Genomic DNA, 25,727 nt, shown 5'->3' with positions numbered 1-25,727 from the left:
TTATTTTAATTTGTTCCAGTCATCATAGAAAAAGAGAAAGTCGCTCTTAGATCTGTTGATATGTATTTTGAGATATACCAATATGGACAGAAATATATTTTGAGGTATACTGAAGCCATTTCACAAAATCAAATTGTATTTTAAATATCTCAGATAAGGCATCTTCAGCTCATTAAGAGATCTCAAAATGAGTTTCTTTAAATTTGAGATACCATCCATCCATTTTCCAACCCGCTGAATCCGAATACAGGGTCACGGGGGTCTGCTGGAGCCAATCCCAGCCAACACAGGGCACAAGGCAGGAACCAATCCTGGGCAGGGTGCCAACCCACCGCAGAATTTGAGATACTGTATCTTGAAATACAGTCTCAGATAAATCAGGAGCAGAGCCATTGCACAATATCAAGAACCGAATTTCATATGCAGTCTCTAAGAATGTATTTTAAATATCAAATATGAGGACATTTGGAATTTAGATTTAAAACATATGTAAATGGTTGTATATGTTGCATAATGTTTCTCTGTTAATGTGTTACGTTTTGTGCTTGGGGCATCTCATTTTCCTGATTATAATGTAAAACTCTGGGCTTATAAGTAAGAGTGCATATAATTAGATAAACTGAATTGAGTTGATTAAAAATGTCTTGAAATACCTCGCATACCGTTTTTGATATATCTGGAAGGCATATTAACATCTCAAAGACATTTAAAGATATGTTAAAATCATTGTGCATTTCAAGATACAAAAATAAATATAAATAATTCTGTGTACGACATCTTAAAATGACAGGAAGTCTACTGGAAACACGAGAAACTTCACAGGAAGTTCTTTAAAGCTGTCCTGAAATGTGTTTCAGACACCTCCAAATTACTCGGATGGGCATTTCAAGACATTTTAAAATCTCTCTCTGCGATATTTTAAAATGCTATCCTGTATTACAATCAGTGCAATTGATGGGACGTGTATATTTTTAAGATTAAATAACTGCATTTAAAGATATCCTAAAATGAGTACTTGAGATATTATTAAAGGTTAAACGGGCTTTCTTTCTACAGTCCACTCTTTCTTTATTCGGCGCTTCCCCAAGTAGTCTTTCATTTCGTCTGAAGTTGCTGTCCGTGGTGCTGATCGGAGGATTTAACTCCACATATGGAGCGGACCTACTAAAAAAAAATTATGATGGCGTCTAAATCTGTCGGTTCAGGTACAAGATAACTGCGTCTTTTGAACATTATGATTAATACAAGAATACGCAAATGCACGCATTATTTAGGGGACTTGGTCCAAGTTTTCTTTCTTGTAATGGCGATTCGCACGTATAAATTCATTTAAGGACGCTAAAGGTGTCTCGATTGTCATTTCTAGTCAGAAAAGAAACGCCGATTAAGAGACAAAAAAAAAAAGCCAAGGTCACTGCCTAGACATCCTCTTAGTAAGATCCCCTCAGAGTAACAGGGGGCAAGGCAAAGGCCGCTGGAGAAATATTGTTGAATCCCTCCGAGAAGAATGTTAAATAAATAATTCATCTGCCAAAAGGGCTGCAGTTAAAATGCTGATGTCAGGAGTTCAGTGCAGCATTTCATGGTGCAGCGAGTAAAGGATTGTTTTGCGCCAGGCGGTTTCGTTTGCACAGACGTGGACGCGCTGCCAAGCACAATGCTGCCGGCTGCCAGGCTGCTTCTATTCCTTTTTTTGCTCTACGTAGACCATCTGCCTGGAGTTTACCTGAAGAAAAATTTCCGATGTCCTTCCTCGTGCTCCTGCTCCAAAGAGTCTATCATTTGCGTCGGATCTTCCAGCGTCCCGCGGATCGTCCCAAATGACATCAATTCTCTGTGAGTACGGCGGCAGCACTCGCTAGTCTTGCGTGGCTAGACGGGCTTGCCAGACAAGATGATCCTCGAATCTTTGTTACCTTGCATATTTCTATAGCACCATTAATGGTAGAGTACTATATTAATCTACTTATTGTGCGTGTGTGTAGTGGGGTGGGGGGCTCAGGCGCCTGGGAGAAGCAGGAAGTCAATTTACTGTGTTGGTTCAGGAGGCTGATAATCTGTCCGTTAGCTCAACCGCTTTACACGGCGGCGTGAAGTGTCGAGTCCACGATCGGTCTTTATAGTTTTGGAATTATAGAGTTATAACATTAACCCCCACCCAACACCACACACCAGATTGTTTAAGTGTCGCAAGGATGTTAGATCACTGCTTGTGTTGTCGTATTTTTCAGGAGTATTGTGAACGGGACCTTTTCGGAAATCAAAGAGGGCATGTTTTCTCACATGCCATCTCTCCAGCTGCTGTAAGTGCCACGGAAAGAATTTCCATTATAAATGATTAAATCACAATGGTGCATTTATTTATTAGTGTTTTAAAATTGGCATTCCCTGGTAATTTGCTGCACAGCATATAATATGCTAAAATCAAATGAATTCATTTCCTAAGCCCACGTAATCAACTTCAGGGTGGAATAACGAGTAGGTATATAATAAATACGCCGTGTGTAACAAATGAGTCAACAAACAGTGGCTATTGTCAGAATTATTGATGTAAACACATTACTTAAAGTGTTTTAGAAAGTCATCCTTTATTTAGTTAAGCATTACCCAAACTCAAGTTTCTTCTTCAGGTTAGGACTTTTTTTTCCCCTTTAGTTTGTAATTATTAGTAGATACCCAGAAGATTATGACGGGAGTCGTTAAGAAGCTTTACAAGTTCAGCTCTGAATGTGGCAATGGAAATTGTCATTTGGGTTGCTGCAGATGTATTTATTTGTTTTTGAAACACTGAGATAATGTTATTTTTCACTTCAATGAAAACTAGACTTTTCACAATTTAGACAAAGTAATCTTGGATCATAACTGAAGTTTACTCATCGCTGAATAATAAATATTGCCACTGCATGTAACACTATGTCTACTACTTTCTTTTCACATCTGCCACAAAACAGCTTTGCTGCTCCTCTTGCTGTGAGTTATTTCTTAAGCCTAATACAGAACAAATGTTGTCAATTGAAAGACTTATCTAATGGACATGTTGTCACATCATTCCAATATTTTTTCTTTCTTTCTTTCTCTGAAATTATCACAACATTTATTCCCATCATTCATTTTCATGCAACGGAGGTGGCTCAAAGTGTTTTATAAGATGACAAAAAAAAAAAAACAGAATAAAAACAGGTAAACAGAATAACAAATTTTAGATAAGAACAAATTAATATGCATTTACTTAAGAGGTAACAGTCAAAGTATAGTCCTTATTTCATTTTTAAGTTTCTAAGGATAAGTCCAATGTGCTTAAGGGACAGAACTTTTTTTTTTAAATAAAAGAAGAAAATCTGCAGGGTTCCAAGGCCAAAAGACTTTCCAGTCCCCACGACTACTCTAGTGAAGCTCTTTGTCTTCATCTGCCCACCATTTCATGCGGCTGAGGCTTACTTAGGGCAGGGTGTAGAGGCACATGGCGCAGAATACCGCAAAAAAGAAGAAAACACATAAGATCAGTGATTTGTGACCAGCCTGTAAAGCGGCAAATACAGTTCCATCCATCCAAACATCCATCCATCATCCAACCCGCTATATCCTAACTACAGGGTCACGGGGGTCTGCTGGAGCCAATCCCAGCCAACACAGGGCGCCCAAATAGAATTCCATTTAATGAAAATAACCAATATGATCCTCCCCTCAGTATGAAGGAAAGCTAGTGATGGAAGTAATTGAAGTGATCAGGAGGAAACCAGTGCCAGACTCTTGAGGGGTGTTTTAGGAGTGTTTTTTTTTTAAAGTGTTCAACTGTACTGATCTGTATTGTTAATGTATTCCAGGTGTTTGCTGCTTAGAAAGTCACCTCACCAGTTCCTAATATGCTTTACTTTCTAAACACAAAGCAAGCTGATGTTAGAGGATCTAAGATTACAGTTAGGAATGTTAGGGAGTAAGTAGTCTAAAATGTAAGAAGGCACTAGATTATTTATGGTCTTACATACAGATAAAAAAATATTTAAAAATAAATCCTAAAGGACACTGGTAGCCAGTGCAGTGATGCTAAGGCTGGTGTGATAAGCTCTGATTTTATTTTTTAGTTAACTCTTTTAAGGCTGTTTTTCTTTTCCTTTTCTCCCAGGGCTGAATATTTTTCTAAAAGTCTCAGTCTAGTTTCTCCCTTAGATCAACATAAGATGTTTGCTTCTGCATGAAGTGTGCTGTCAGTGCGTGTTAGAGGTCTCTGACTGCTGCAGTGGCAGTTCTGTGGGGCGGGAGTAGTAAGTGGTGAGCTGCTGTCTTGCTGTTTTCTGAAAAAGCACACAAAGCAAAGGTTTCTCACATAAATCCACATAAAACATCTGTTGATGCATGCAATGCCCTGTAGCCACATGTTAGAGGTCCCTGGCTGCCGCAGCAGTTGCAGAAGTAGGAGTAGTGATGACGGATCAGCTGAGGACCCGTCGGCTGACACCATTACCTCACTTGCATTTTAGATTTTGATCTCCAGATCACTTGCACCAAAATCAGAGTCCGACAAGACAAGAATCCAATTCAAAATAATGAAATATACTCAAAATGTCATCAACGAGTATTTTTCTTTACGCTTTCGCTTCACTCTCTCGCCAGATGTCGATGCCATTCTAGATACTGTTTACTCTATGCTACTCATGCACACGCAGGGATTCAAGTCAACGAATCTAACATTCCTCCAAGCAAAGAGGGTCTACCTATAACGAAATAGTGACTCTTGTCGACGTTTACAGCTGATTATCTCCCTCTACCCAGAGTCAAAATCTGCCCTCAGCCACTTGTGTCGACAAAAGTCGACATTCGCCCCAAAACAGTTAAGACTGTTGGTGCTGCATTTTGGACTAATTGCAGCTGATTTGTCTCTTTTTGTTTTTGGAAATCCTGATGTGAGTGCAAAGACAAAAACATGGATTAACATTTCAGCATCTTGCAGTGATATAAAAGATCTAACTTGTGCAATGTTTCTTAAGTGAAAGAATGCAGTCTAAGTGATACGCCTGATGTGTGATTTGAAATTTAACTTAAATTTAAAATGATCATGAGATTCTTTACTTCTTTATTTGTAAAGCCAGATGGCCTACTTTATTTCTAAGGTCGTCACTGCCAATAATTAAAAATTCTGTTTTTTCCTTGTTAAGTTTAAGGAAATTATTGTTCATCCATTCACTGATGCTGGTCAGACATTGATCAAAGGTTTGAGAACTTCAGAGTCATTTGGTGCTTTCGACAAATAAATCTGTGTGTTGTCTGCATGGCTGACGTTATGTTTTGAAATGAAATAGGCCTAACGGGTGCATTTACATTCAGAATAATAAGAGGCCCAAAACAGATCAACGTGGCACCCCATTTATAACATCACAGTTCTCTGGCATGTCATCATCACAAATGACAAAGAATTTTCTTCCTGCTATTAACCAACTGAAGGCACTACCAGAAAGCCCAACCTGTTGTCTGAGGCGGTCAGTAAGAACGCTGTGATCAATCATAGCAAACGCTGCACTCAGGTCTAATAGAACAAGAGCTTTTATACTGTATTATTTGAATCTGCATTACTTTAATCAATAAAGACAGTTTCTGCACTATGATTTGGTCTGGAACCTGACTGAAAAGTATCCAGAATAAAAATTGTATTCATTTAATTGTTGAAAAACTACTTTGTCTAAAATTTTATTTGAAATAGACAGGTTAGAGATAGGGCTAAACTGTCCAAGGCAGAAACAGCAAGTACTGGCTTAACTACAGTAGTTTTTATAAAGTCAAGAAAAGTTTGCCATAATGTCCAATGAACAATCAGAGAAGTCTTTGAAAAAGCCTTTAGGGACTGGACGATGATAACTAAGTAATTACTCTACAAAATCAGTTTGGCTTATTTTAGTAATTGTAGAACTGTGTTGAAGCTCTGCTAGGTTTGTGCTTGACATCTATGGCGTACTACATCTTAAGTTAGATACTATCTCTGAAAAGAATGCTGAGAAAGCCTTACTTTTAGCCCCTGAAGTTTTAAGAGGCCATTGAGCAGATTGGCTGGGTGCGAAACAAGATCAGTGGTTGTGAATAAGATTTTTGATTTTCTTGCACTATTATTCATTATTTTGAAGAAATAGGAGCTTCTCTCACATCCAAATAAGATATTATATTTGTTAATGTAAGCCGTCAATATTTTGCAGTGGATTGTGAATTTAATTCTTCTCCATTTATGGCATCCTCTCTTAAGTTTTCCATAAGAAATTTAACGATCGAGAGGAAACCTTTCAGGCCATTCAGCTTGTTTATTTATCTAACAGCTAAAATATCCCCAGATCTCATCCAGATACTTCTTGAAGTTTGTCAAAGTTTCACCTTCAACAACATGTATTGGCAGTTTGGTCCAGATGATTCCCACAGTTCTTTATGTAAAGAAGGGCTTTTTTGCTTCAGTCCTAAATGCATTTCCCCTTAATTTGCATTGGTGTCCTTGAGTGTGTGACTCAACTGTTAAATCTAAAGAATTCTGCTGGATCTACTTTATTGAAGACATGGATTAGGTCCCCACGCATCTCATCTATCTATCAGATTTAAAGGAATTGCACTGACCTTAGTAAAAGCACACCCAGAATAAACATCAGGTACATGGTTCCTGTTATTTCTCAGGGTAATAGATTGATACTTTATTAAAAGGGAAATTCACATACTCCAGCAGCTGCATACTGATAAAAACAATATAAATTGAAGAGTGATAAAAACACAATGCAAGTTAAAAAATGCAAAGAGAGAGTGCAAGACAGGTATTAAAGTCTATAATCTTGTGTAGTGTTAATATTTACCCCTAGGTGAATTGAAGAGTCGCTAGTGTGGGGGAGGATCGATCTCCTCAGTCTGTCAGTGGAGCAGGACAGTGACAGCAGTCTGTTGCTGAAGCTGCTCCTCTGACTGGTGATGATACTGTTTAGTGGATGCATTGGATTCTCCATGATTGACAGGAGCCTGCTCAGCTTCTGTCGCTCCATCACAAATGTCAAACTGTTCAGCTCCATGCCTACAATAGAGCCTGCCTTCCTCACCAGTTTGTCCAGGCGTGAGGCGTCCCTCTTCTTTATGCTGCCTCCCCAGCACACCACCGCGTAAAAGAGAGCGCTTGCCACAACCGCCTGATAGAACGTCTATAGCATCCTATTGCATACCAGCCTCTAAGAAAGTATAGTCGGCTCTGTCCTCTCTTGCACAGAGCATCAGTATTGACAGTCCAGTCCAGTTTATCATCCAGCTGCACTCCCAGGTATTTATAGGTCTGTACCCTCTGCACACAGTCACCTCTGATGACCATGGGGTCCAGGAGGGTCCTGGGTCTCCTAAAATCCACCATCAGCTCCATGGTTTTGCTGGTATTCAGTTGCAGGTGGTTTGAGTCGCACCATTTAACAAAGTCCTTGATTAGGTTCCTATACTCCTCCTCCTGCCCACTCCTGATGCAGCCCACGATAGCGGTGTCGTCAGCAAACTTTTGCACATGGCAGCTCAGTTGTATTGGAAGTCCGATGTATATAGGCTGAACAGGACTGGAGAAAGCAAAGTCCCCTGCGGCGCTCCTGTCCTGCTGACTACAATGTCAGACCTGCGGTTCCCGAGACGCACATACAGGTCTGTCTGTAAGATAGTCCATGATCCATGCCACTAGGTATGAATCTACTCCCATCCCTGTCAGCTTGTCCCTAAGGAGCAGAGGTTGGATGGTGTTGAAGGCGCTAGAGAGGTCCAGAAACATAATTCTTACTGCACCACTGCCTCTGTCCAAGTGGGAGAGGGATCGGTGTAGCACAGGGGTTCTCAAACTCGGTCCTGGGGACCCCCTGTGGCTGCAGGTTTTTGTTCCAACCAGCCTCTGTTTTTAATTGGACTCCTGGGCTAATTAAGTGAATTGTTGTTTCCCAGATTCCCTGTTTTGGGAAAAAATATAGAAATTAGAAAACTAAGTCTGGTTAAAAAAAAAAAAAAGTATTAAAATGTACTAAGCAATTATATGTATTGTTTTCTTTTTAACAGTATTTTCATCTTGATTGTCATTCTACTTTTCTAGGTGTTCTAATTGTTTAATTAATCCGTTATTTACTACTTTGTGGGGCTGACGCTAAAATAGTTGCGGCCTTTCACGATTGAGTGTTGTTTGCTTGGGTTTCTAATCTGCTTGTTTTTAATTGTCATTACTAAGATTCAATGAAGGGAGCAAACTGCACAGAGAAAGGGAAAAATATAATAAAAAGAGAGTTACGCATTTAAATCTATAGCAAAAACAGAAAGTTTCTTATAAATGTAAAAATCATACTGCTGTGCTTTTCTGAATGTAGAATAAAAGATAATACCATCTAATTAAATGAGATGAGTGCTATCAGGTGTTGTCACTTATTAGGAATCTGGTTGGAACAAAAACCTGCAGCCACTTGAGAACCCCTGGTGTAGCATATAGATGATGGCATCCTCCACTCCCACCTTCTCCTGGTATGTGAACTGCAGAGGGTTGAGGGCGTGGCAGACCTGTGGCTTCAGGTGGTGAAGCAGCAGCTGCTCCATGGTCTTCATCACATGTGATGTTAGGGCGACAGGCCTGCAGTCATTCAGCTCACCAGGACGTGAGGTGATGCAAGATGTTTTCCAAAGCCTCGGGACTCTCCCCTGTTCCAGGCTCAAGTTGAAGGTGTGCTGTAGAGGACTCCCCAGCTCCAGTGCACAGGCCTTCTGCAGTCGTGGCGATACTCCATCTGGGCCAACTGCTTTGCTGGCACGAAGTCTCCTCAGCTCTCTGCTTACCTGGGCTGCTGTAATTGTGGGTGGGGGGGACTCTCTCCTATGCTGGTATCAGCAGAAGGATGGGTGGAGGATGCAGTCTGAGGTGAGAGTGGGTTAGGGAGGTCAAACCTGTTAAAGAAGTCGTAATATTTTGTCATAGTTGTAAGAAGTAATATTTAGCAGTGAAGCATCTATGAAGACCTCAAAGTGTCTAGTGTTAATTTTGATAATAAAACTATGGATTTTGTGTGCACAAGAGTCTGTGCAAAGTAAGAGTTGACAGGCAATCTGTGAGGTAGCACAGTAGTATTTTATATTCAGAGAGTCCGTTATAAAGTTTTAAACACTTTCTTATGCGTTGTTTTCATATCATTAGCAGTTAAGCACATGCAAATAGGCCATCAATAGACACACATGGAACATGAGAGCAACACTTCACTTCACATAACTGCTTCAGGGCCACCTTAACAATATCACAGGCCTCTGGGCAAAGTAGTGTACTGGGGCCCCGTTTTGATAACAAAACAGAAACATACATCATACATACAGTAGGCATAAGAAACATTGTGCCTACTGTATGCTCCTGGGGCTCCTGGTCAGTGCCTATTGTGGCCATACCTTAATATTGCCCTGCTGCTTATCCTGTTGAGGCAAATGGTGGTAACAGGCTGAGCTAGACAAACCAGGCCACACTATCCTTGATAAATGTGCTTCATATGGCCAGCTGAAAATGTTGCTAGGCGGCATCTTGACTATGTGTCCATCCAAAATGGTTCATTTCAGTGTGGAGAAGTAACAGTTGAAAGTGCATGAGAAAAATATATAGGAGCTTCCCAAGACAGAAACTATTGCAAATATTGACAGTTATAAATCCACTCATTTGCTGCAATCATCCATCCATCCAGCTATTGCCTAAACCTGCTTAATCTGATTTGTGCTTTATGTGAAACTGAAGCCTATACTAGCAACACCAAGTGTAAGGCAGGAACCAACCATGAATGTGACTCCAGCCATTACTGCGTAGACTCAAGCTTGCTCAAGTTGTTGGGAAACAAGCGAACCTGGAGAAAAAGACACAGATACACGGAGAAGATGAAAAATCCACTTCAAACAATGACTGAGCTGGAATCTGTAACCCAGTGTCTCTTGGAGCCCCTGCAGTATTAGAAAGTATGAGTTCGTTAATAACATACTCATATATTTTAATGTACATCATAGATGGTAATACTATACACTTACAGTAAATGTACAATTCGATACTTGGATAGTATCGCTTCCTTCTAATATCTCTTATTACACAGACATGGCACTTTTCACTAACCTTAACTTAACCTAATGCTGTCTGTAACTGTTCTAAAAAAAATTACTTTTAATGCCTGAACAGCATCAGTACATTCATTGAAACTTTCTTTATCTCATATATGATGCACAATCATATACATTGTGAACAATAGGAGCATAACTGAGCCCCAGACCCTGTACACAACTGACACGACAACCACGGGTTCAACTATAATGGTCTTTATTTTGTTCAGGTACCTAACACAGCACTGTAGATATGATAGACGGTGTATCCTTCATCTTTCTTCTCTTCCTTCCAACTCTTCTTCCTCCTCACAAGTGTTGCCTACTGACTCTGACTTTCTAAGTTAAGGCGGAGAGCTCCATTTGCGTCAGACCCTGGAAGTACTTCCAGTGGTTGGTCAAAGTCCAGAGGAGTTACTGTATTTCCGAGCCAGGCAGAAGTATCATAAAGTAGGGATGGTCAATCCCTGTAGCTCACCCTGGCGGCAGCCACGACACTCAGCAGGGCTGGCCAATGGGAATAAGATTCCCAGCATGCCCCATGGTCTGAAAAATGGGATCAGTGACACGTGGATGTTGTCCCTCTAGTGTGTCGAGGGAGTATATACTCTGAACGGACTAACTTCCTGGATCCTCCCATCATTCTGGATTGACTTCCATGCAAGGGTCCACCTTTCCTTCTGGACAATCCCATAAGTCACTTACAACATACTGGTGCTACACATTTTCTATTAAAGAAATATCTATATTTTTAATGGAAATACAAAAGATCTGCAAGTAATTTACAAGCTAAGTGTATTGATCTGCAAGTAATTTCAGTTCTCACTTTTCATAATTTTCTTTGTATATAGCAATCCTGCATCACAGTCTTATCCTAAAATTAAACAGAATTGTGTAATATATGAACAATTTATGGATGCACAGTATGTTTAGTGACTAAGTTAACTGATATAAAACTTGGAGCATTTCATATTTAATTTACTTCATTCATTCATTAGTTATTACACTTTTGTTTATTAGTTTGGTAGTAATGTGTTATATTCAAATGTTGTAGCAATAAAATAATTCACTTACATGTGTTGACTCCATGAAATATGGGTTATTTACAGTGGAGTGAAAAACAGAGCACAAAGAGGCTTCTGGTGGCTCAGTAGCTTTTATGCACAGCAGACACGCAGTTCAAGAGCAATAAAAATGGCATCGATTGATGGTTGTCAGTGCTGGAAGGTCTGTGACTAATTGTTCAATTTTCTTAAACATAACATTTGTGAAAGGATACCCAAATGAATAGCACCCAATAATTGGCCATTGAAAAAATGTCTATTAATACAAAATGACCAATACTAGTGTAAAGTCAGTCTCAATATTACCCTATGAAAGGAAAAAAGGAAGAAAAAAGGAATAGAAATGAGTTCCCCATCTAGTTATTAATATTGGTTAAAACACTGAAATTTGTTAAAATTGGGGTCTTGCTGAGATTGTCCAAAAGATCACGGGCTTGGTGCTGTTATTAAACCCGTCCCAGGGCTGTTTCTGGGCATTGCCTAGGGCGCCCTCTAGTGGTCAGGGTGCATTGCTCCAGTCCCATGTAGAGATTCATATCTTTATTCTGTTTAGAACAACTAGGGGGCTTTGCCCCCTGTTTGCTTCGCTCTTCCCCAGGCCGCACTACGCGCCAGCCACTTTGCATCTCTGCCACTTGTATTGTGAAGGGGGTGGGCTGAACGCACGCTAAGGAGATGCGGATGGATCAGCTGCTGGCTTGCTGCTGCTGCAGAGCTGCGTGTTCTGCTTGTCGCACTGCGTGTCGATCATTTAAAAGCCTGTACAGCAACTGTCCTTTTGTATCACTGCCTTGTCTCACAGGATGTTAAAGTTTCTCTCACGGGACGTCTTGACCCAAGATTTCTTTATTATAATAGAGAGATTTGTCCAGACTGGACTGGAAAACAAAGAAATGTTTATTTTGGTCTCCTCAGCAGCCCCTGCACTGTCTGCACTATGCACAATACAATCTGTTGCCTAGAAACAGCCCTGGGTGATGCAACACTTTTTTAAAATAATACAGACCTACAAACATTCAGACTCAAAGCAAATGTCCGATTATAATGTTTTGTGTACACAGTTCAACAATAACATAAACAATGGCAACACAGATGATGATGGCAATAATAATAATCCTCAAAATGTAGCATAGAAGTAGAAGAGACAGAGACATGGCCAAATAAAATGAAACGATCAAAACGGCAACAGGACTGTACAGCTCTTGAGTGAACTGCTAAAAGCTTATTTAAACCAAACTATGACTGTCTCCCAAATGGGCATAAATTAAAACTTGTGTTAAAGCTTTGCAAATATCGTCCTCTGTTGCTCACTACCATTTGTGAGATTCACTCTGGGCACGCTAAAGTAGTTGTGCGTTGTTTTGAATAGGTAGATTGCATTATTTTGCATTCTTTGCATACATAAGCATACGGTAAATAGGAATTGTGGGTAAAGATTCTTATATAAAGATAATCATTAATGTAAGTATTCACTTTATTAAATTCATTTACTCAACATGTATATGTTATGGTAATGGCTTAGTTAAAATAAATAAATAAATATATAGAATGTTACCATCATCAAAAGGCGCACACATTAAACTGGTGGTTTAACTAGATAACTATAGAAAAAGGTTGTAGTTTCAGTATTAAGTGTTTATTTCCTAATTCTCTTTGAGAAACACTGAAAGCAATAACTAAGGATAACTAATACAGTCCAATTCCTATACATTTTCTGAAATAGCACCCCTCAAGAGCGTATTTTTATGAGATGGCCTTGTAAACAGACTTTGCTATAACTTGACATTCTCAAATTGTGAATTGGAGGTCCAAAATTCTTCACTGTTCCCAGTCCTGTCTCCAGGTCTCAATGTACAGCTCTAGCAGTGATGATTCCTCTCAAAGCAAAGGAGGTGGCAGGTTGATAAATTCAGCCCGTTACAATAAAAATCTGCAGCTAATATTGTTCAATCAATTCAGTCTTATACTGTATATACTTACACAATTCCTTCCCCTTCCATGTACGAGTATTTCCAAGGAAGTGACATTTTTGTACTCTGTTATTTAAATTACCAAAAGCAATAGGAGAAGGGTGCTGCTGTTTGAGGACTTTGCATGTGTGCTCTGCATTGTATTTAACTTACCCGTGTGGCTGTCAGAGGAAATTATACAAAATATACAAGTTCAAGCAACTGCTTTCAAGGTAGAGTTGTAACAGTAAGCTAATTCCTAGTTGAAGTCCCATAAAACGTCTCTCTGTTTTAAAATGGATGAGTTTGCAAAGTCACCAGTGATTTTCAATGGGAGCTTTTGAAATTTTACAACTTCGTACAACGCGATTTGTTTGAGATATCTGAACGAAGATGGAACTGTCTTCAGATTTCTTTGAAGAATAAGTGTGCCACATCTCAACAAAACTGTTCCACATGGGATGGCTGAGTTGTTTCATGTGGACAGACAGAATGACAGACAGACAGACAGGGCCTTTCACAATCGGTATTTTGCACATTCTTTGCAAATGCACCTGAAAACTGAAAAGTCAAGAAGAATATTTACATTCTTGATTCATTTCAACTAGCAAAAAAAAAACAAAAGCCAAGTTTGTCACTGCTGAAACAAGTTGAATTTTTTATTTTATTTTGACCCCTTTGTTGTTGTTGTTGTTTTTTTAAACATTGGTGCCATTTTGTATAACGTGGCGCCGTAATTGCCTTCAACTGTTTGTACTCAAGTTACCTGGACTGCCTTCTGTGTAGAAATTTTCTTGGATTTCATTTTGGGAACTCCAATTGCCTCCAACACCTCATGATATTAGAGTCATCCATGGCATCAGAAGTGACCCCAGGTTGAGGGAGCTTAAGTGAGAAAGCGACTGGCATTGCATCTTTAGTTGTCTCCAGTCCTGCCAGGGCAGAGCCAACTCTCCACAAGCCATATATAAAAACTGTTGGTCTGCGTAAAGCATGGATGGACTTGTCACATACGTACATACTGTATGAGACTTCAGTGTAATTGTGTTTTGCACTATAAATATCATTTTAGAATGCAGATATAAAGAACACACGAAGTTTGTGGGCTGCAGACTTACACCAATGTCTATTCAGATGTGCTTTTTCTGGCTGAAATGACCGGTCCACTTATCTGAAGAAGATGAAGCAGGGACCCTAATTATGTTAGAAATTATCTGAATGGTGAATTATACCGATAATCCCCCAAGTAGTGCTGCTTTTGAAATAAATGGTGGTTAATATTACAGCATGACATGAAATGAATACATTGATAACAAGGATGTTTATGAAGTTAAAGTGAAAGACTTTGCTTATTCAGAGAAGAGAGTATTTAAAATGATAAATATATACTAACCAGTAATAAATATGTCTCCATCAGTTCAATACGCTAATCCAGCATTTTTAAACTGATATACTTGAATCAATGTGCTGTAGATCAGTAAATCTAAAAAAAACTACACGCCGTATGCTTGGGGTCCCAGAAGTTCAATTTCTTGCTGACTCTGAGAAGTGAGGAGGGCTTGCAGTGGGCCAGCTGTCGTTATTCTGCTCTGGGGACCTGCTAACTGTACAAGGGGATCTTGACATCCGGCCTGTTAAATGTGCTTATTGGTCACAGATGTGATGAGGGGATGGAGTCATCTTACATCTTCATAGCATGATGGTTTCAAGAGGGGGATCATTGATAAGGCATAAACCCTTAATCCCAAGACTTTGCAGAAAAACTGAATCATCATATCCATGGAACATCTCTGCTGATACAAACTGAAAGTAATTTTTAGCCAGATTGCCCTACGTGATTTTTTTTTGCTTTGTTTTCCTCATTTGACCATTGTTACCTATGGTCCTTTTCCATAATGTCTGTTGTAAGGCAGCAGTGCTGGGAGCCTAAGAGGTGTTAATTTGCGTTATGCTGCTGCCTCCAACTTTAGTTGTATGGAGGACTATTTCGGACAAAATTAAATAAATAAATAAATAAATAAAAACACAAATAAAGTACTGTGAAGTGTGAGCAAAAATAAGTAAATGTGTCATGAAATGTGAGAATATATAAATAAACATGTCATGAAATATGATTTTTATTGCTTATTTACTTATTTAATTTTATCCATAATTTTCCTCCAAACGCATCATGAAATACAGCTTGCAGTAAAACCGTCACTTTCACTCGTCAAGGTTGAGAGGGTGGGCTCTAGGGCATACTGTATTTTCATTGCTGAATCATCTTCTGTAGATTGCTCATGCCTAATTCAACACGTCAGTACAGGAGATGGAGGTAAAATAAAATAATTAGAGAAATGCTTACTACTGCCAATGAAATGGATTCTGGAGTCATCACATATTCAGAGAGAAAACTGTAGATTAATCTGAAGAAATGACTACATTGGTGGTGTGGAATGAGTCCCGGGCACAGACAGACGGACATCATTTTGTCACCCAACACACGTTTATTTACAAACTATTATTTACAATAAAGAGTGCACAACTCAGTGCCACAGCACCAATCACCCCAAAGTCCAGGCCTCTTTCCTTAGTGCCTCTCTTCACCGCATCCACTCCTGTGCTCCCGACACTCCTCCGCCGACACTTCCCTGTGTGGCGGAAGTGCCGGCTGTGCACCCGGAAGCACTCCGGGTGTCCCCGGTCCTCTTCCCCCCAGCACTTCCGGGTGTGGCAGAAGTCCTGAGGTCCAGGGTTCCAAAGGCACCGGGGCGCCCCCTGGCAATGACCATGGGCCCCTACAGGGATGAGCTTCAAAGCTCTGTACCCGTGGTCCCCTAAGCAACCAGCGTGGTCTGGAGGAGGGCCTGGGTGTCCCAGCTGGGTACTACCCAAAGCCACGTGCCACAGTGGCCCTTTAAGACTACAATATTGATGAAACTATTTTGAAAACATCCAAGAACTGATGCAACAGACTAGGCTACACGCCACTTCAAATGACGAAGTTACCTGCCCTGGACACCCATCCTTTGACATTTCAGCTGAGTCAATAGTACATTTGTTTTATGCAGTTTTAAGGTTATGACAGATTGCACATCTTTATGGTGTATCAGAGAAGGTGATCACAAGGCGAATGAGCCCCAACCCCAACACAGACAGGCAGAGACACAGATGTAACACTCTTTATTCCGAGCTGGGAAGCACTTTTCCTCGCTCCCCAGAGCACAGCACAACACAGCACCAAAATACACAGTCCAGCACAAAACCCTTCCCTTCTTCTCCTTCTTTCTCCGCCTCCACTCCTTTCCCAGCAAGCTTCATTCACCTCCCGACTCTTTGAGTAATGGCGGCTGGTCTCCTTTTATAGGACACCCAGAAGGACTCCAGGTGTCCAATGAGCTTCTTTGTGTGGAGGAACTGCTGCTAAATAAGGCTTGGGAAACATCCAGGCACCCCCTGGTGCAGGGTTGAGCTTCCATGCCTTAAACCCGTGGTCCCACTACAGGCCATGGGGGCTGCCCTCTAGTGTTCCAGGGTAGATGATGTCCTGAATAAACTCTCTCCTGCAATCCTTTCACTATTGAGTGCCCCAGGCGGTCCAACACAGTTTAGACACTTTGACAAGAAAAGTCCAAAGCAGGGCCAACTAATATTTTGAACTGAATTTAACTGACCCTTTTTTACAAGTCTAAAGTTAGGTGCATATTTGTAGCTACTTTTTCAAACTCCTTTACAGCTCTAATCAGTGGCAAACATGATACTTTCTTATCTACCACACTGAACTGTGATATTTAGCCGTCAGACATTTAGCAGTTTTATAATAATGAGCACCCCAACCCAACTGTCACAAGTTCGATGGCCCAATGCGAACCTGTGCAGGAATAAGAGGGTTAGGAAATGACTAACTGACAGTTTCAGATCTCTACTCCTCCATCTCAGATGACGAGTTACAGTAGATGCCATTATCTCTAACATTCAAAGACACCACCCAAACATAGAATATACAATGATATCTGAAATCACAAGGAGTATGGTCACTAGTATGTGATAGATAAGAAAGTATCCTGTTTTGAATTATGCTTGAGCGATCTACTGAAGATGACTCACCAATCAAAACACAGTATATGCATGAGCCCGCCCCCTTTCAGCTATGACGAGTGAAAGTTTATTTCAAGCCATATTTCATGATGTGTTTGGATCAATAAAACAAAAAACATATTTTGTGACACATATTTATTTATGCTTACATTTCATGACACATTTATTTATCTATGCTCACATTTCACAGTACTTTTATTAATTTGCACTTTTATCTGTTTAATTTTGCCCAAATTAGTCCTCTGTATAGTTATCCCACTATTTTTACTGGTGTAATGATCCCAGTTTCCAACATCCAGGACTGTCTACAAACACTAGCTACTAAATGCTTCAGGCTGCAGAATAATCTTAAAACACATCCACACACAAAGAGCAGTAATCTGACTCTTACATTGGTGCTGTTTTTTCACACTTACAGGAATGAGTCCTTGCTAGACTTGTTTTAATCTGAATTTTTCAGCAAGTAACTTCATTTGTTTTAAAGTGATGATTTGTGTAATTACATTTCCATTGAATCTGATAAGCAATAATCATCAATTGCATACAATTCTTTTTAATCTTTAAGAATATTGTTTTGAAACTGTCAAACCAAAAACATTCCACAAGAACCCATCGATCAATTTCCTGTACCAGTTAAATCCAAACTCAGGGACACAGTGAATCGCAGGCTATCCTGTATGTAAGGTAAGAACCAGCACTAAATGGGACACCACTTCAACCCAGTAGACTCAATATTACTGGACAATATAAATGCACCAATTAACTGAACACTCACATAGTTGGGATGTAAGAGGAAATCTGGAGAACTTGATGAAAAACAAAAAAGTGAGAATGTGCAGATTCCACCCTGACAGTGAGTGGACCACAATTCAAAACCAGCCTGCTGGAGGGGGCCAACCATGGAAAGGTGCTGAGTCCTCAGAGTGGATCACAAAGTACACTCGTACACCACCCACACACTCACAAATTATCTTAACACCTATGTCTGGAAAGTGTAGGCAGCAAAAAGAATTCAAAAAGACCAGGGCCTCATTTATAAACAGTGTATACACACAAAAATTTAACGAAGGCCCATTTCCATGTGTAAAAACTAAACTTGGTGTAAAGCTACACACATTTTCATGGCAGCCTCAGACCATGCATATGCACTTTTCTGCTTGGTTTTGTAAATGGGCTGCACCCAGCGTCAAAGCAGTGCTACTGTTTCTGTGTGGTTTCCCTTCCTTTTTTAGATTTGCATCCATGACGCGGCTTCATCAAATACACCAATCATACCACTTACAAATTTAAGATACTTGATATATAAGATTTCCTTACACCGTGGTTGAATTGGCAAACATCAAAGCACAATTTGCAGCAACGTCCGGTTTTCAAAATGTAGTCGGAGCGGGCGACTACACACACGTTGCTATAAAGTTGTCTTCAGAGAATGAATTTGCTTATGCAAATAGAAAGCCTTTCCACTCTACTAATGTACACATTTTCTGTAATACAAAAATGTGTTTCGTTAATGCTGTGGAGAGATATATAAGTGTCTTGCCAACGGCAGCTCGCTGTTCAAACGGTGTGAGACCCAGAATTCTGCTACCTCCACCAGTGGTGTTAACACTAAGACAGTGCGCTGCGACTCACCTTTTCACATTAAATTTGATATCTGAGTACAGTAATCCCTCCTCGATCGCGGGGGTTGCGTTCCAGACCCCCCCGCATTAGGTGAAAATTCGCGAAGTAGAAACCATATGTTTGTGTGGTTAATTTTATATATTTTAAGCCCTTATAAACTCTCCCACCCTGTTAACATTATTAGAGCCCTCTAGACATGAAATAACACCCTTTAGTCAAACGTTTAAACTGTGCTCCATGACAAGACAGAGATGACAGTTCTTTCTCACAATTAAAAGAAAGCAAACATATCTTATCTTCAAAGGAGCGACGTCATAAAGGAGCGGGTCAGGAGCAGAGAATGTCAGAGAGAGCGCTCGCTAAGAAAAGCAAACAATCAAAAAATCAATACGTGCTTTTAAGTATACAGAAGCACCGCGATAAAGCGGCATTTTGTAGAAGAGCGTCCGTGTCCTCTGTGCAAACAGCCCCTCTGCTCACACCCTCCGTCAGGCAGAGAGCGAGAAAGATAGAGAGAAGCAAACAAGCACAGCGCGGGAAGCATATCTTATAGCATTGAGGAGTTTTAGTTAATATGTAATACATGCTCTGATTGGGTAGCTTCTAAGCCAACCACCAATAGCATCCCTTGTATGAAATCAACTGGGCAATCAAACTGAGGAAGCATGTAACCTAAATTAAAGACCCATTGTCCATGAAAGCGTGAACCAGTGAAAAATCTGTGATATATATTTAGATGTGCTTACATTTAAAATCCGCGATAGAGTGAAACCGCGAAAGTCAAAGCGCGATATAGCGAGGGATTACTGTACTTCCTTTTTATTTTGGGCACTGTGATTTTCAGAACTTGAACTTCTGAGTGCCTCCGCCGTGCTGTGCCACTCTATCAATTTCCTTTTGTTGCTTATACCGCTGCTTAAGCCACCAAATTCTATGTTTTTCCTTGCCTCCACTTCACTGAGCAGGTCATCCATTTTGCATTCACTGAAATTCTTCTTTTTACATGTGCTTTTGCCATTGTCTTTTAACAAAACACTGAATGAAAGGGGTTATTTATGTTGATTTGCATATTGAAATAGGCGAACTTCTGGAAGCAACTGGGGCTGTAGGCTCATGCATGTGTGTTAAAATTCACGTTGATTAGGATTTATAAAGGGAAGTACATAGAACTTTATTACACACAGTTTTATGCATCTGAATTTTTTTCTGCATATGCATATTTCCAGCTTTGTCCGTATGCCATTTTTTTGTGTGAATTCTATGCAAGGTGTTATAGAGTTTTGTATGCAGTTCTGGGCACCATGGTACAAGAAAGTCATAGCAGCGCCTGAAGCTGTGCAGAGGAGAGCATCCCCTGACTTAAGGAGTTGTCCTACTGTGACTGACTCAGAGAATGAATCCCGTTTAGGCCTGAATCAGCACTCTGGCTGCACAGTTACTGAGACCAGATACATGGGGTGAATGGTCCTGCCAACCAGCAAACTTACCTGATGAAGTGATGGGGATGAATACTTAGAAATGCATTTTTGACCAAGGGTCTTGAGAAGAAAAAAGCTACAATGTAGCCCATAAAATTTTGTTAAAGATTGAAGTTTGGAAACTGAAAATGAATTTTAATCATGTTCAGAAAAGAGTAGTAAGGTGCGACATTCCACAGGGACCAAGGTGTCCGCCTCACCAAGGGACAGCCTGATGCACGACCTGCAACATGACAGTGCTAATCCTTGTGCTAGCGTGTCACCCTATATGAAACTGGTAAGTTCAAATATTCCATGAATGATGTCTTATCAATAATGATGTTTGCTGAACAGAGAAACTCACTAGACAGAACAAAGATGATCCATGCTGTTTGTCCAGAGCTTTGGCTCTGACACCTCTTGTTTTACTGACTAACTGAATCGACCGGTATGTAGTTTTATGTGACTTCTCACATGGTTTAGCCATTGTTGTGGGTTTATATATAACTATCCATGGTACTTGTCAAAGGCAGTTAATTACAGTAAACAATTAAAAAATATTTTGCCCTACGTGTACCTTCAGAGCCTTTCCTCAATATTCAAGCATGTGTGTGAACATCTCTTTACCGGTGCTCTATCCCATGAAAACATTCCCGTAAAGATGGCTTATTTTTGAGATGTCTTGCTCACTTTCTGTCTGGTTTTATACTTCCCATCCTTGAAGGCGACTCTCTCATATTCCTTTCTGTGTGTCTCACACTCGCACTTCCTCTTTCATCGCATAACCAAAGCCAAACTGACCAATCCGATTGCTCTGAGGGTGCAGACACAGAGACTGTAGTGTTTTATTATATAGTAGATATTTAGAATGTTTACAGTAATAATCATTTAAGATTATTTGTTTTTATAACATGAATGATGATTATATCATACAATGCAGTAGTATAATGCATCATTATATATCAGTCAGCATTTAAAAATAAAAATTAGAGACACCCTTGTATGATTGTATTCCATCCATTTGAACAATCTGTCTATTTCAATAAATCTGGAAGGTTCTTCTGTTGAGATGTCATCTCTACCCACTCCAAGCTACAAACAATTTCTTTAATCTTCATATTCAAAGCTCAATAAATGTCCTCCTGACCTTTGATCAGGGGCCAGAATTCAGACATGTCTTCCTTCACATCAGCTTCATGTACAAGTCCAGGCACTAAAATATTACATGTATGTCATTTTATTTTATTTTTTTTTTACTTTGACATGAACAGCCTTTGCTCATAGAAATCTGACATTGCAGGTAAATAGCAGTAAGGAAGAGGACAGTCTGAAGGAATTTTAAAATTAGACAACGCAGTTTGTAAACTGTAGTCCCTCTGGATGCCACTAATAAATTAAAAATCAAGTTGTGCCATGTAGGGGTCACTCCATATATTTATCAGTCTGAATATTGTACAGTCAGGTGTTAGTCTTTTGTTAAATGCTAAAGAAGAGTCTATAAATAAATCCTGACAGTGGATTTGGGGCTTCTATAGGTGCTTACATTCAAAATTAAACAAATGTAATTCAAGTATGCAGGCATCATTGTGGCTGGCACTACTGCTTCATCATTCTAGATGTTGGGGTCTGAATCCCACGCCAACAGCTATTTCTGTGGAGTTTTCTTTTTCTCCCCATGTTTGTGATGATTTTCAAATGTGTGCATTTAAGGTTCAATGATGACTCTGAATTAATCTAGTAAAAGGGATTGTGGGTACCAGGGAGGAACCAGAGGGAATGGATGTGGTGTCAAATACTTTGGGGATTCCATTGGTGTTCAAAAAACAGATTTAGAAAAATGAATGAATTAAAGCATCTTTTTGGACAACTGAATAGGGTCAGAACAAACTCAGGTTTGCTGTACTAGCAGGACTTTAATTATAAGCTCAAAGCATTTAGTTAGGAATGGAGTGAGGGCCAGTGGCTTATAGTGTATAAAGTCTTTTGTCATGTTGAATTTTGCCTGTGGCAAAAACTGCTCCAAGAGAGCACCTCCTGGAGAGATGATTTTTCATGATGGCATCCAGTTTTGCCCTGATTCGCATTTCCATAACAGCTTCCAGTGTGTCCAGGTTTTGCCCTGTGATGGAGCATTCATTCCTGAGAGGTTTTTTTCAGGCTTTGTGCTTCTTTTATGCTCAGGATGTTTTCCTAGCAGTGTGGAACACCATTCTGGCTACTATGGGCTGGTAGAACATTTTCAGCAGCTTGTTGTACATGTCAATTAGCAAGTGCAGTCTGCTCTGGTCCTACTTATACAGCATCACTGTGTTTTCAGACCAGGCCAATTTTCTGTTTTTGTGAACCCCCAGGTATTTGTAGCTCTGTACCACTTCTATGTCCTCCCCCCGAGTGGTGACTGGTCTCAGAGACTCTTTGGCATGCCAGAAGTCATCTCTATTGTCGTGCTGATTTTGCGGTACAGGTTCTCTCTGGTTCTCCCTGCACCACAAGACAAAGTCCTTCACAACCTTATTATTAAAGCAGATCAACATAACTTTCACCACTTAAAACACTTTGAAACTCTTGATAATAGATTTTGATCATTTGTTCAGAGATTCCATTTGGTCTGTGTATTCATTGCCAACCCTTCTGTCAGAAATCAATGTCTTCATTTATGAAGAGAACATGTAGACAGCATAAGACTATCTTGTAATGCGTATATGTATGTACGTATGTATGCATGTGTGGAAGAAATTAATATATATTGTGAACGCTGGCCCGGACACAGACAAACGGACATCTTTGTTTTCACCCAACACACCGTTTATTTACACTAATATTTACAAAAGACTACCGTGAAGTCACACCCCAGTGCCTCCAGCACCGATCCCCCAAAGTCCAAGCCACACAGTCCTTTTCTGGCCGCCTCCTGTCCTCTCGCCAGCTTTGTCTTCCTTCCTCCCGCCACTCGCTCCGATTGCTCCAGACACGTCCTTGTGTGGCGGAAGTGCCGGCTGCACACCCTGAAGCCGTCCGGGTGTCCCCTGTTGTCTTCCCCCCAGCACTTCCTGGTGTGGCGGAAGTGCTGGGCTCCAGGGCTGTTCAGGCAGCGGGGCGCCGCCTGGCGGTGGCCACGGGCCCCTACAGGGCTGGGCTTCCATGCCCCCTACCCGAGGCCACCAACGTAACCAGGGCGGACACCCCCTCATAGTCTGGTGGAGGTACAGGCCCTCCTCTGGTCCTCCTGGGCGTCCCGGCCGGTCTCCTGCCCTGGCCGGGTGCCACAATATATATATATTTTTCTCTTCTTTTCTCTTCAATATCATACCCTTGGTTTATTGTTATTATTGTATTAGGGTTTATATTATGTTTATCCATGGCCACTTTTTAACACCATTCTCTGGGTTTACTACCTTACTATCTCAATATTGTTGAAGATTATATTTTATGCTTATAATATTTGGACTGTATTGGCAATAAATACAGTGGTGTGAAAACGTATTTGCCCCCTTCATGATTTCTTATTCTTTTGCATGTTTGTCACACAAAATGTTTCTGATCATCAAACACATTTAACCATTAGTCAAATATAACACAAGTAAACACAAAATGCAGTTTTTAAATGATGGTTTTATTATTTAGGGAGAAATAAAATCCAAACCTACATGGCCCTGTGTGAAAAGTAATTGCCCCTTGTTAAAAATAACCTAACTGTGGTGTATCACACCTGAGTTCAATTTCCGTAGCCACCCCAGGCCTGATTACTGCCACACCTGTTTCAATCAAGAAATCACTTAAATAGGAGCTGCCTGACACAGAGAAGTAGACCAAAAGCACCTCAAAAGCTAGACATCATGCCAAGATCCAAAGAAATTCAGGAACAAATGAGAACAGAAGTAATTGAGATCTATCAGTCTGGTAAAGGTTATAAAGCCATTTCTAAAGCTTTGGGACTCCAGCAAACCACAGTGAGAGCCATTATCCACAAATGGCAAAACATGGAACAGTGGTGAACCATCCTAGGAGTGGCCGGCCGACCAAAATAACCCCAAGAGCGCAGAGACGACTCATCCGAGAGGTCACAAAAGACCCCAGGACAACGTCTAAAGAACTGCAGGCCTCACTTGCCTCAATTAAGGTCAGTGTTCACGACTCCACCATAAGAAAGAGACTGGGCAAAAACGGCCTGCATGGCAGATTTCCAAGACGCAAACCACTGTTAAGCAAAAAGAACATTAGGGCTCGTCTCAATTTTGCTAAGAAACATCTCAATGATTGCCAAGACTTTTGGGAAAATACCTTGTGGACTGATGAGACAAAAGTTGAACTTTTGGAAGGCAAATGTCCCGTTACATCTGGCGTAAAAGGAACACAGCATTTCAGAAAAGAACATCATACCAACAGTAAAATATGGTGGTGGTAGTGTGATGGTCTGGGGTTGTTTTGCTGCTTCAGGACCTGGAAGGCTTGCTGTGATAGATGGAACCATGAATTCTACTGTCTACCAAAAATCCTGAAGGAGAATGTCCGCCATCTGTTCGTCAACTCAAGCTGAAGCGATCTTGGGTGCTGCAACAGGACAATGACCCAAAACACACCAGCAAATCCACCTCTGAATGGCTGAAGAAAAACAAAATGAAGACTTTGGAGTGGCCTAGTCAAAGTCCTGACCTGAATCCAATTGAGATGCTATGGCATGACCTTAAAAAGGCGGTTCATGCTAGAAAACCCTCAAATAAAGCTGAATTACAACAATTCTGCAAAGATGAGTGGGCCAAAATTCCTCCAGAGCTGTAAAAGACTCATTGCAAGTTATCGCAAACGCTTGATTGCAGTTATTGCTGCTAAGGGTGGCCCAACCAGTTATTAGGTTCAGGGGGCAATTACTTTTTCACACAGGGCCATGTAGGTTTGGATTTTTTCTCCCTAAATAATAAAAACCATCATTTAAAAACTGCATTTTGTGTTTACTTGTGTTATATTTGACTAATGGTTAAATGTGTTTGATGATCAGAAACATTTTGTGTGACAAACATGCAAAAGAATAAGAAATCAGGAAGGGGGCAAATAGTTTGTCACACCACTGTATCTCAGTTTTAATCCTCATACACAACTGCTGGGGGGTGTTGTTTTGTTTTGGACGTGCTCTGTTTCTAGGTATGTCAGAGGATTTTGTGAAGTGGGGAAGCAGAATGTGGGAGTGGAGAAACTGGGTGGGGGGGGGAGGATAGAGCAAGCTATATTTAATCTATCCTTTTAATCCTTATAATTATAACTGCCAATGTAACAATAGGCTTCATGGCAATAACTCCTGGGGAAATTGGAAATTAAAGTCAAAGCAATCTTATTTTCAGTTAAGACTACAAAATAACAACAAAAGTTCAGAATCAATGTCTCCAAGACCAGACAGTTAACTTTGTGAGCTGGAATGTTAAAGGCCTGAATCATGAATTAAAGAGAAAGAAAGTAAGACTATCATGTAATGAAAGATTCTA

The 25,727-nt window shown here is 40.3% G+C and overlaps 1 protein-coding gene across 1 annotated transcript in view; it reads left to right on the top strand.

The window, feature by feature from the left end:
* The first annotated feature begins 416 nt into the window (after nt 1–416).
* LOC120527780 (leucine-rich repeat LGI family member 2-like) overlaps nt 417–25,727 on the top strand; it is a 75,271-nt gene continuing 49,960 nt past the window's right edge. The window contains exons 1-2 of the mRNA XM_039751594.1: nt 417–1,836; nt 2,232–2,303. Coding sequence (XP_039607528.1) covers nt 1,583–1,836; nt 2,232–2,303 — 326 coding nt within the window. The 5' untranslated portion in view covers nt 417–1,582. The remainder of the gene's footprint in view (nt 1,837–2,231; nt 2,304–25,727) is intronic.

Source organism: Polypterus senegalus, chromosome 4, assembly GCF_016835505.1.
Source record: "Polypterus senegalus isolate Bchr_013 chromosome 4, ASM1683550v1, whole genome shotgun sequence".
Taxonomy (NCBI): Eukaryota; Metazoa; Chordata; class Cladistia; order Polypteriformes; family Polypteridae; genus Polypterus; species Polypterus senegalus.
The sequence above is the reverse complement of the archived record's forward strand: the minus strand, read 5'-3'. Positions and strand labels throughout refer to the sequence as shown.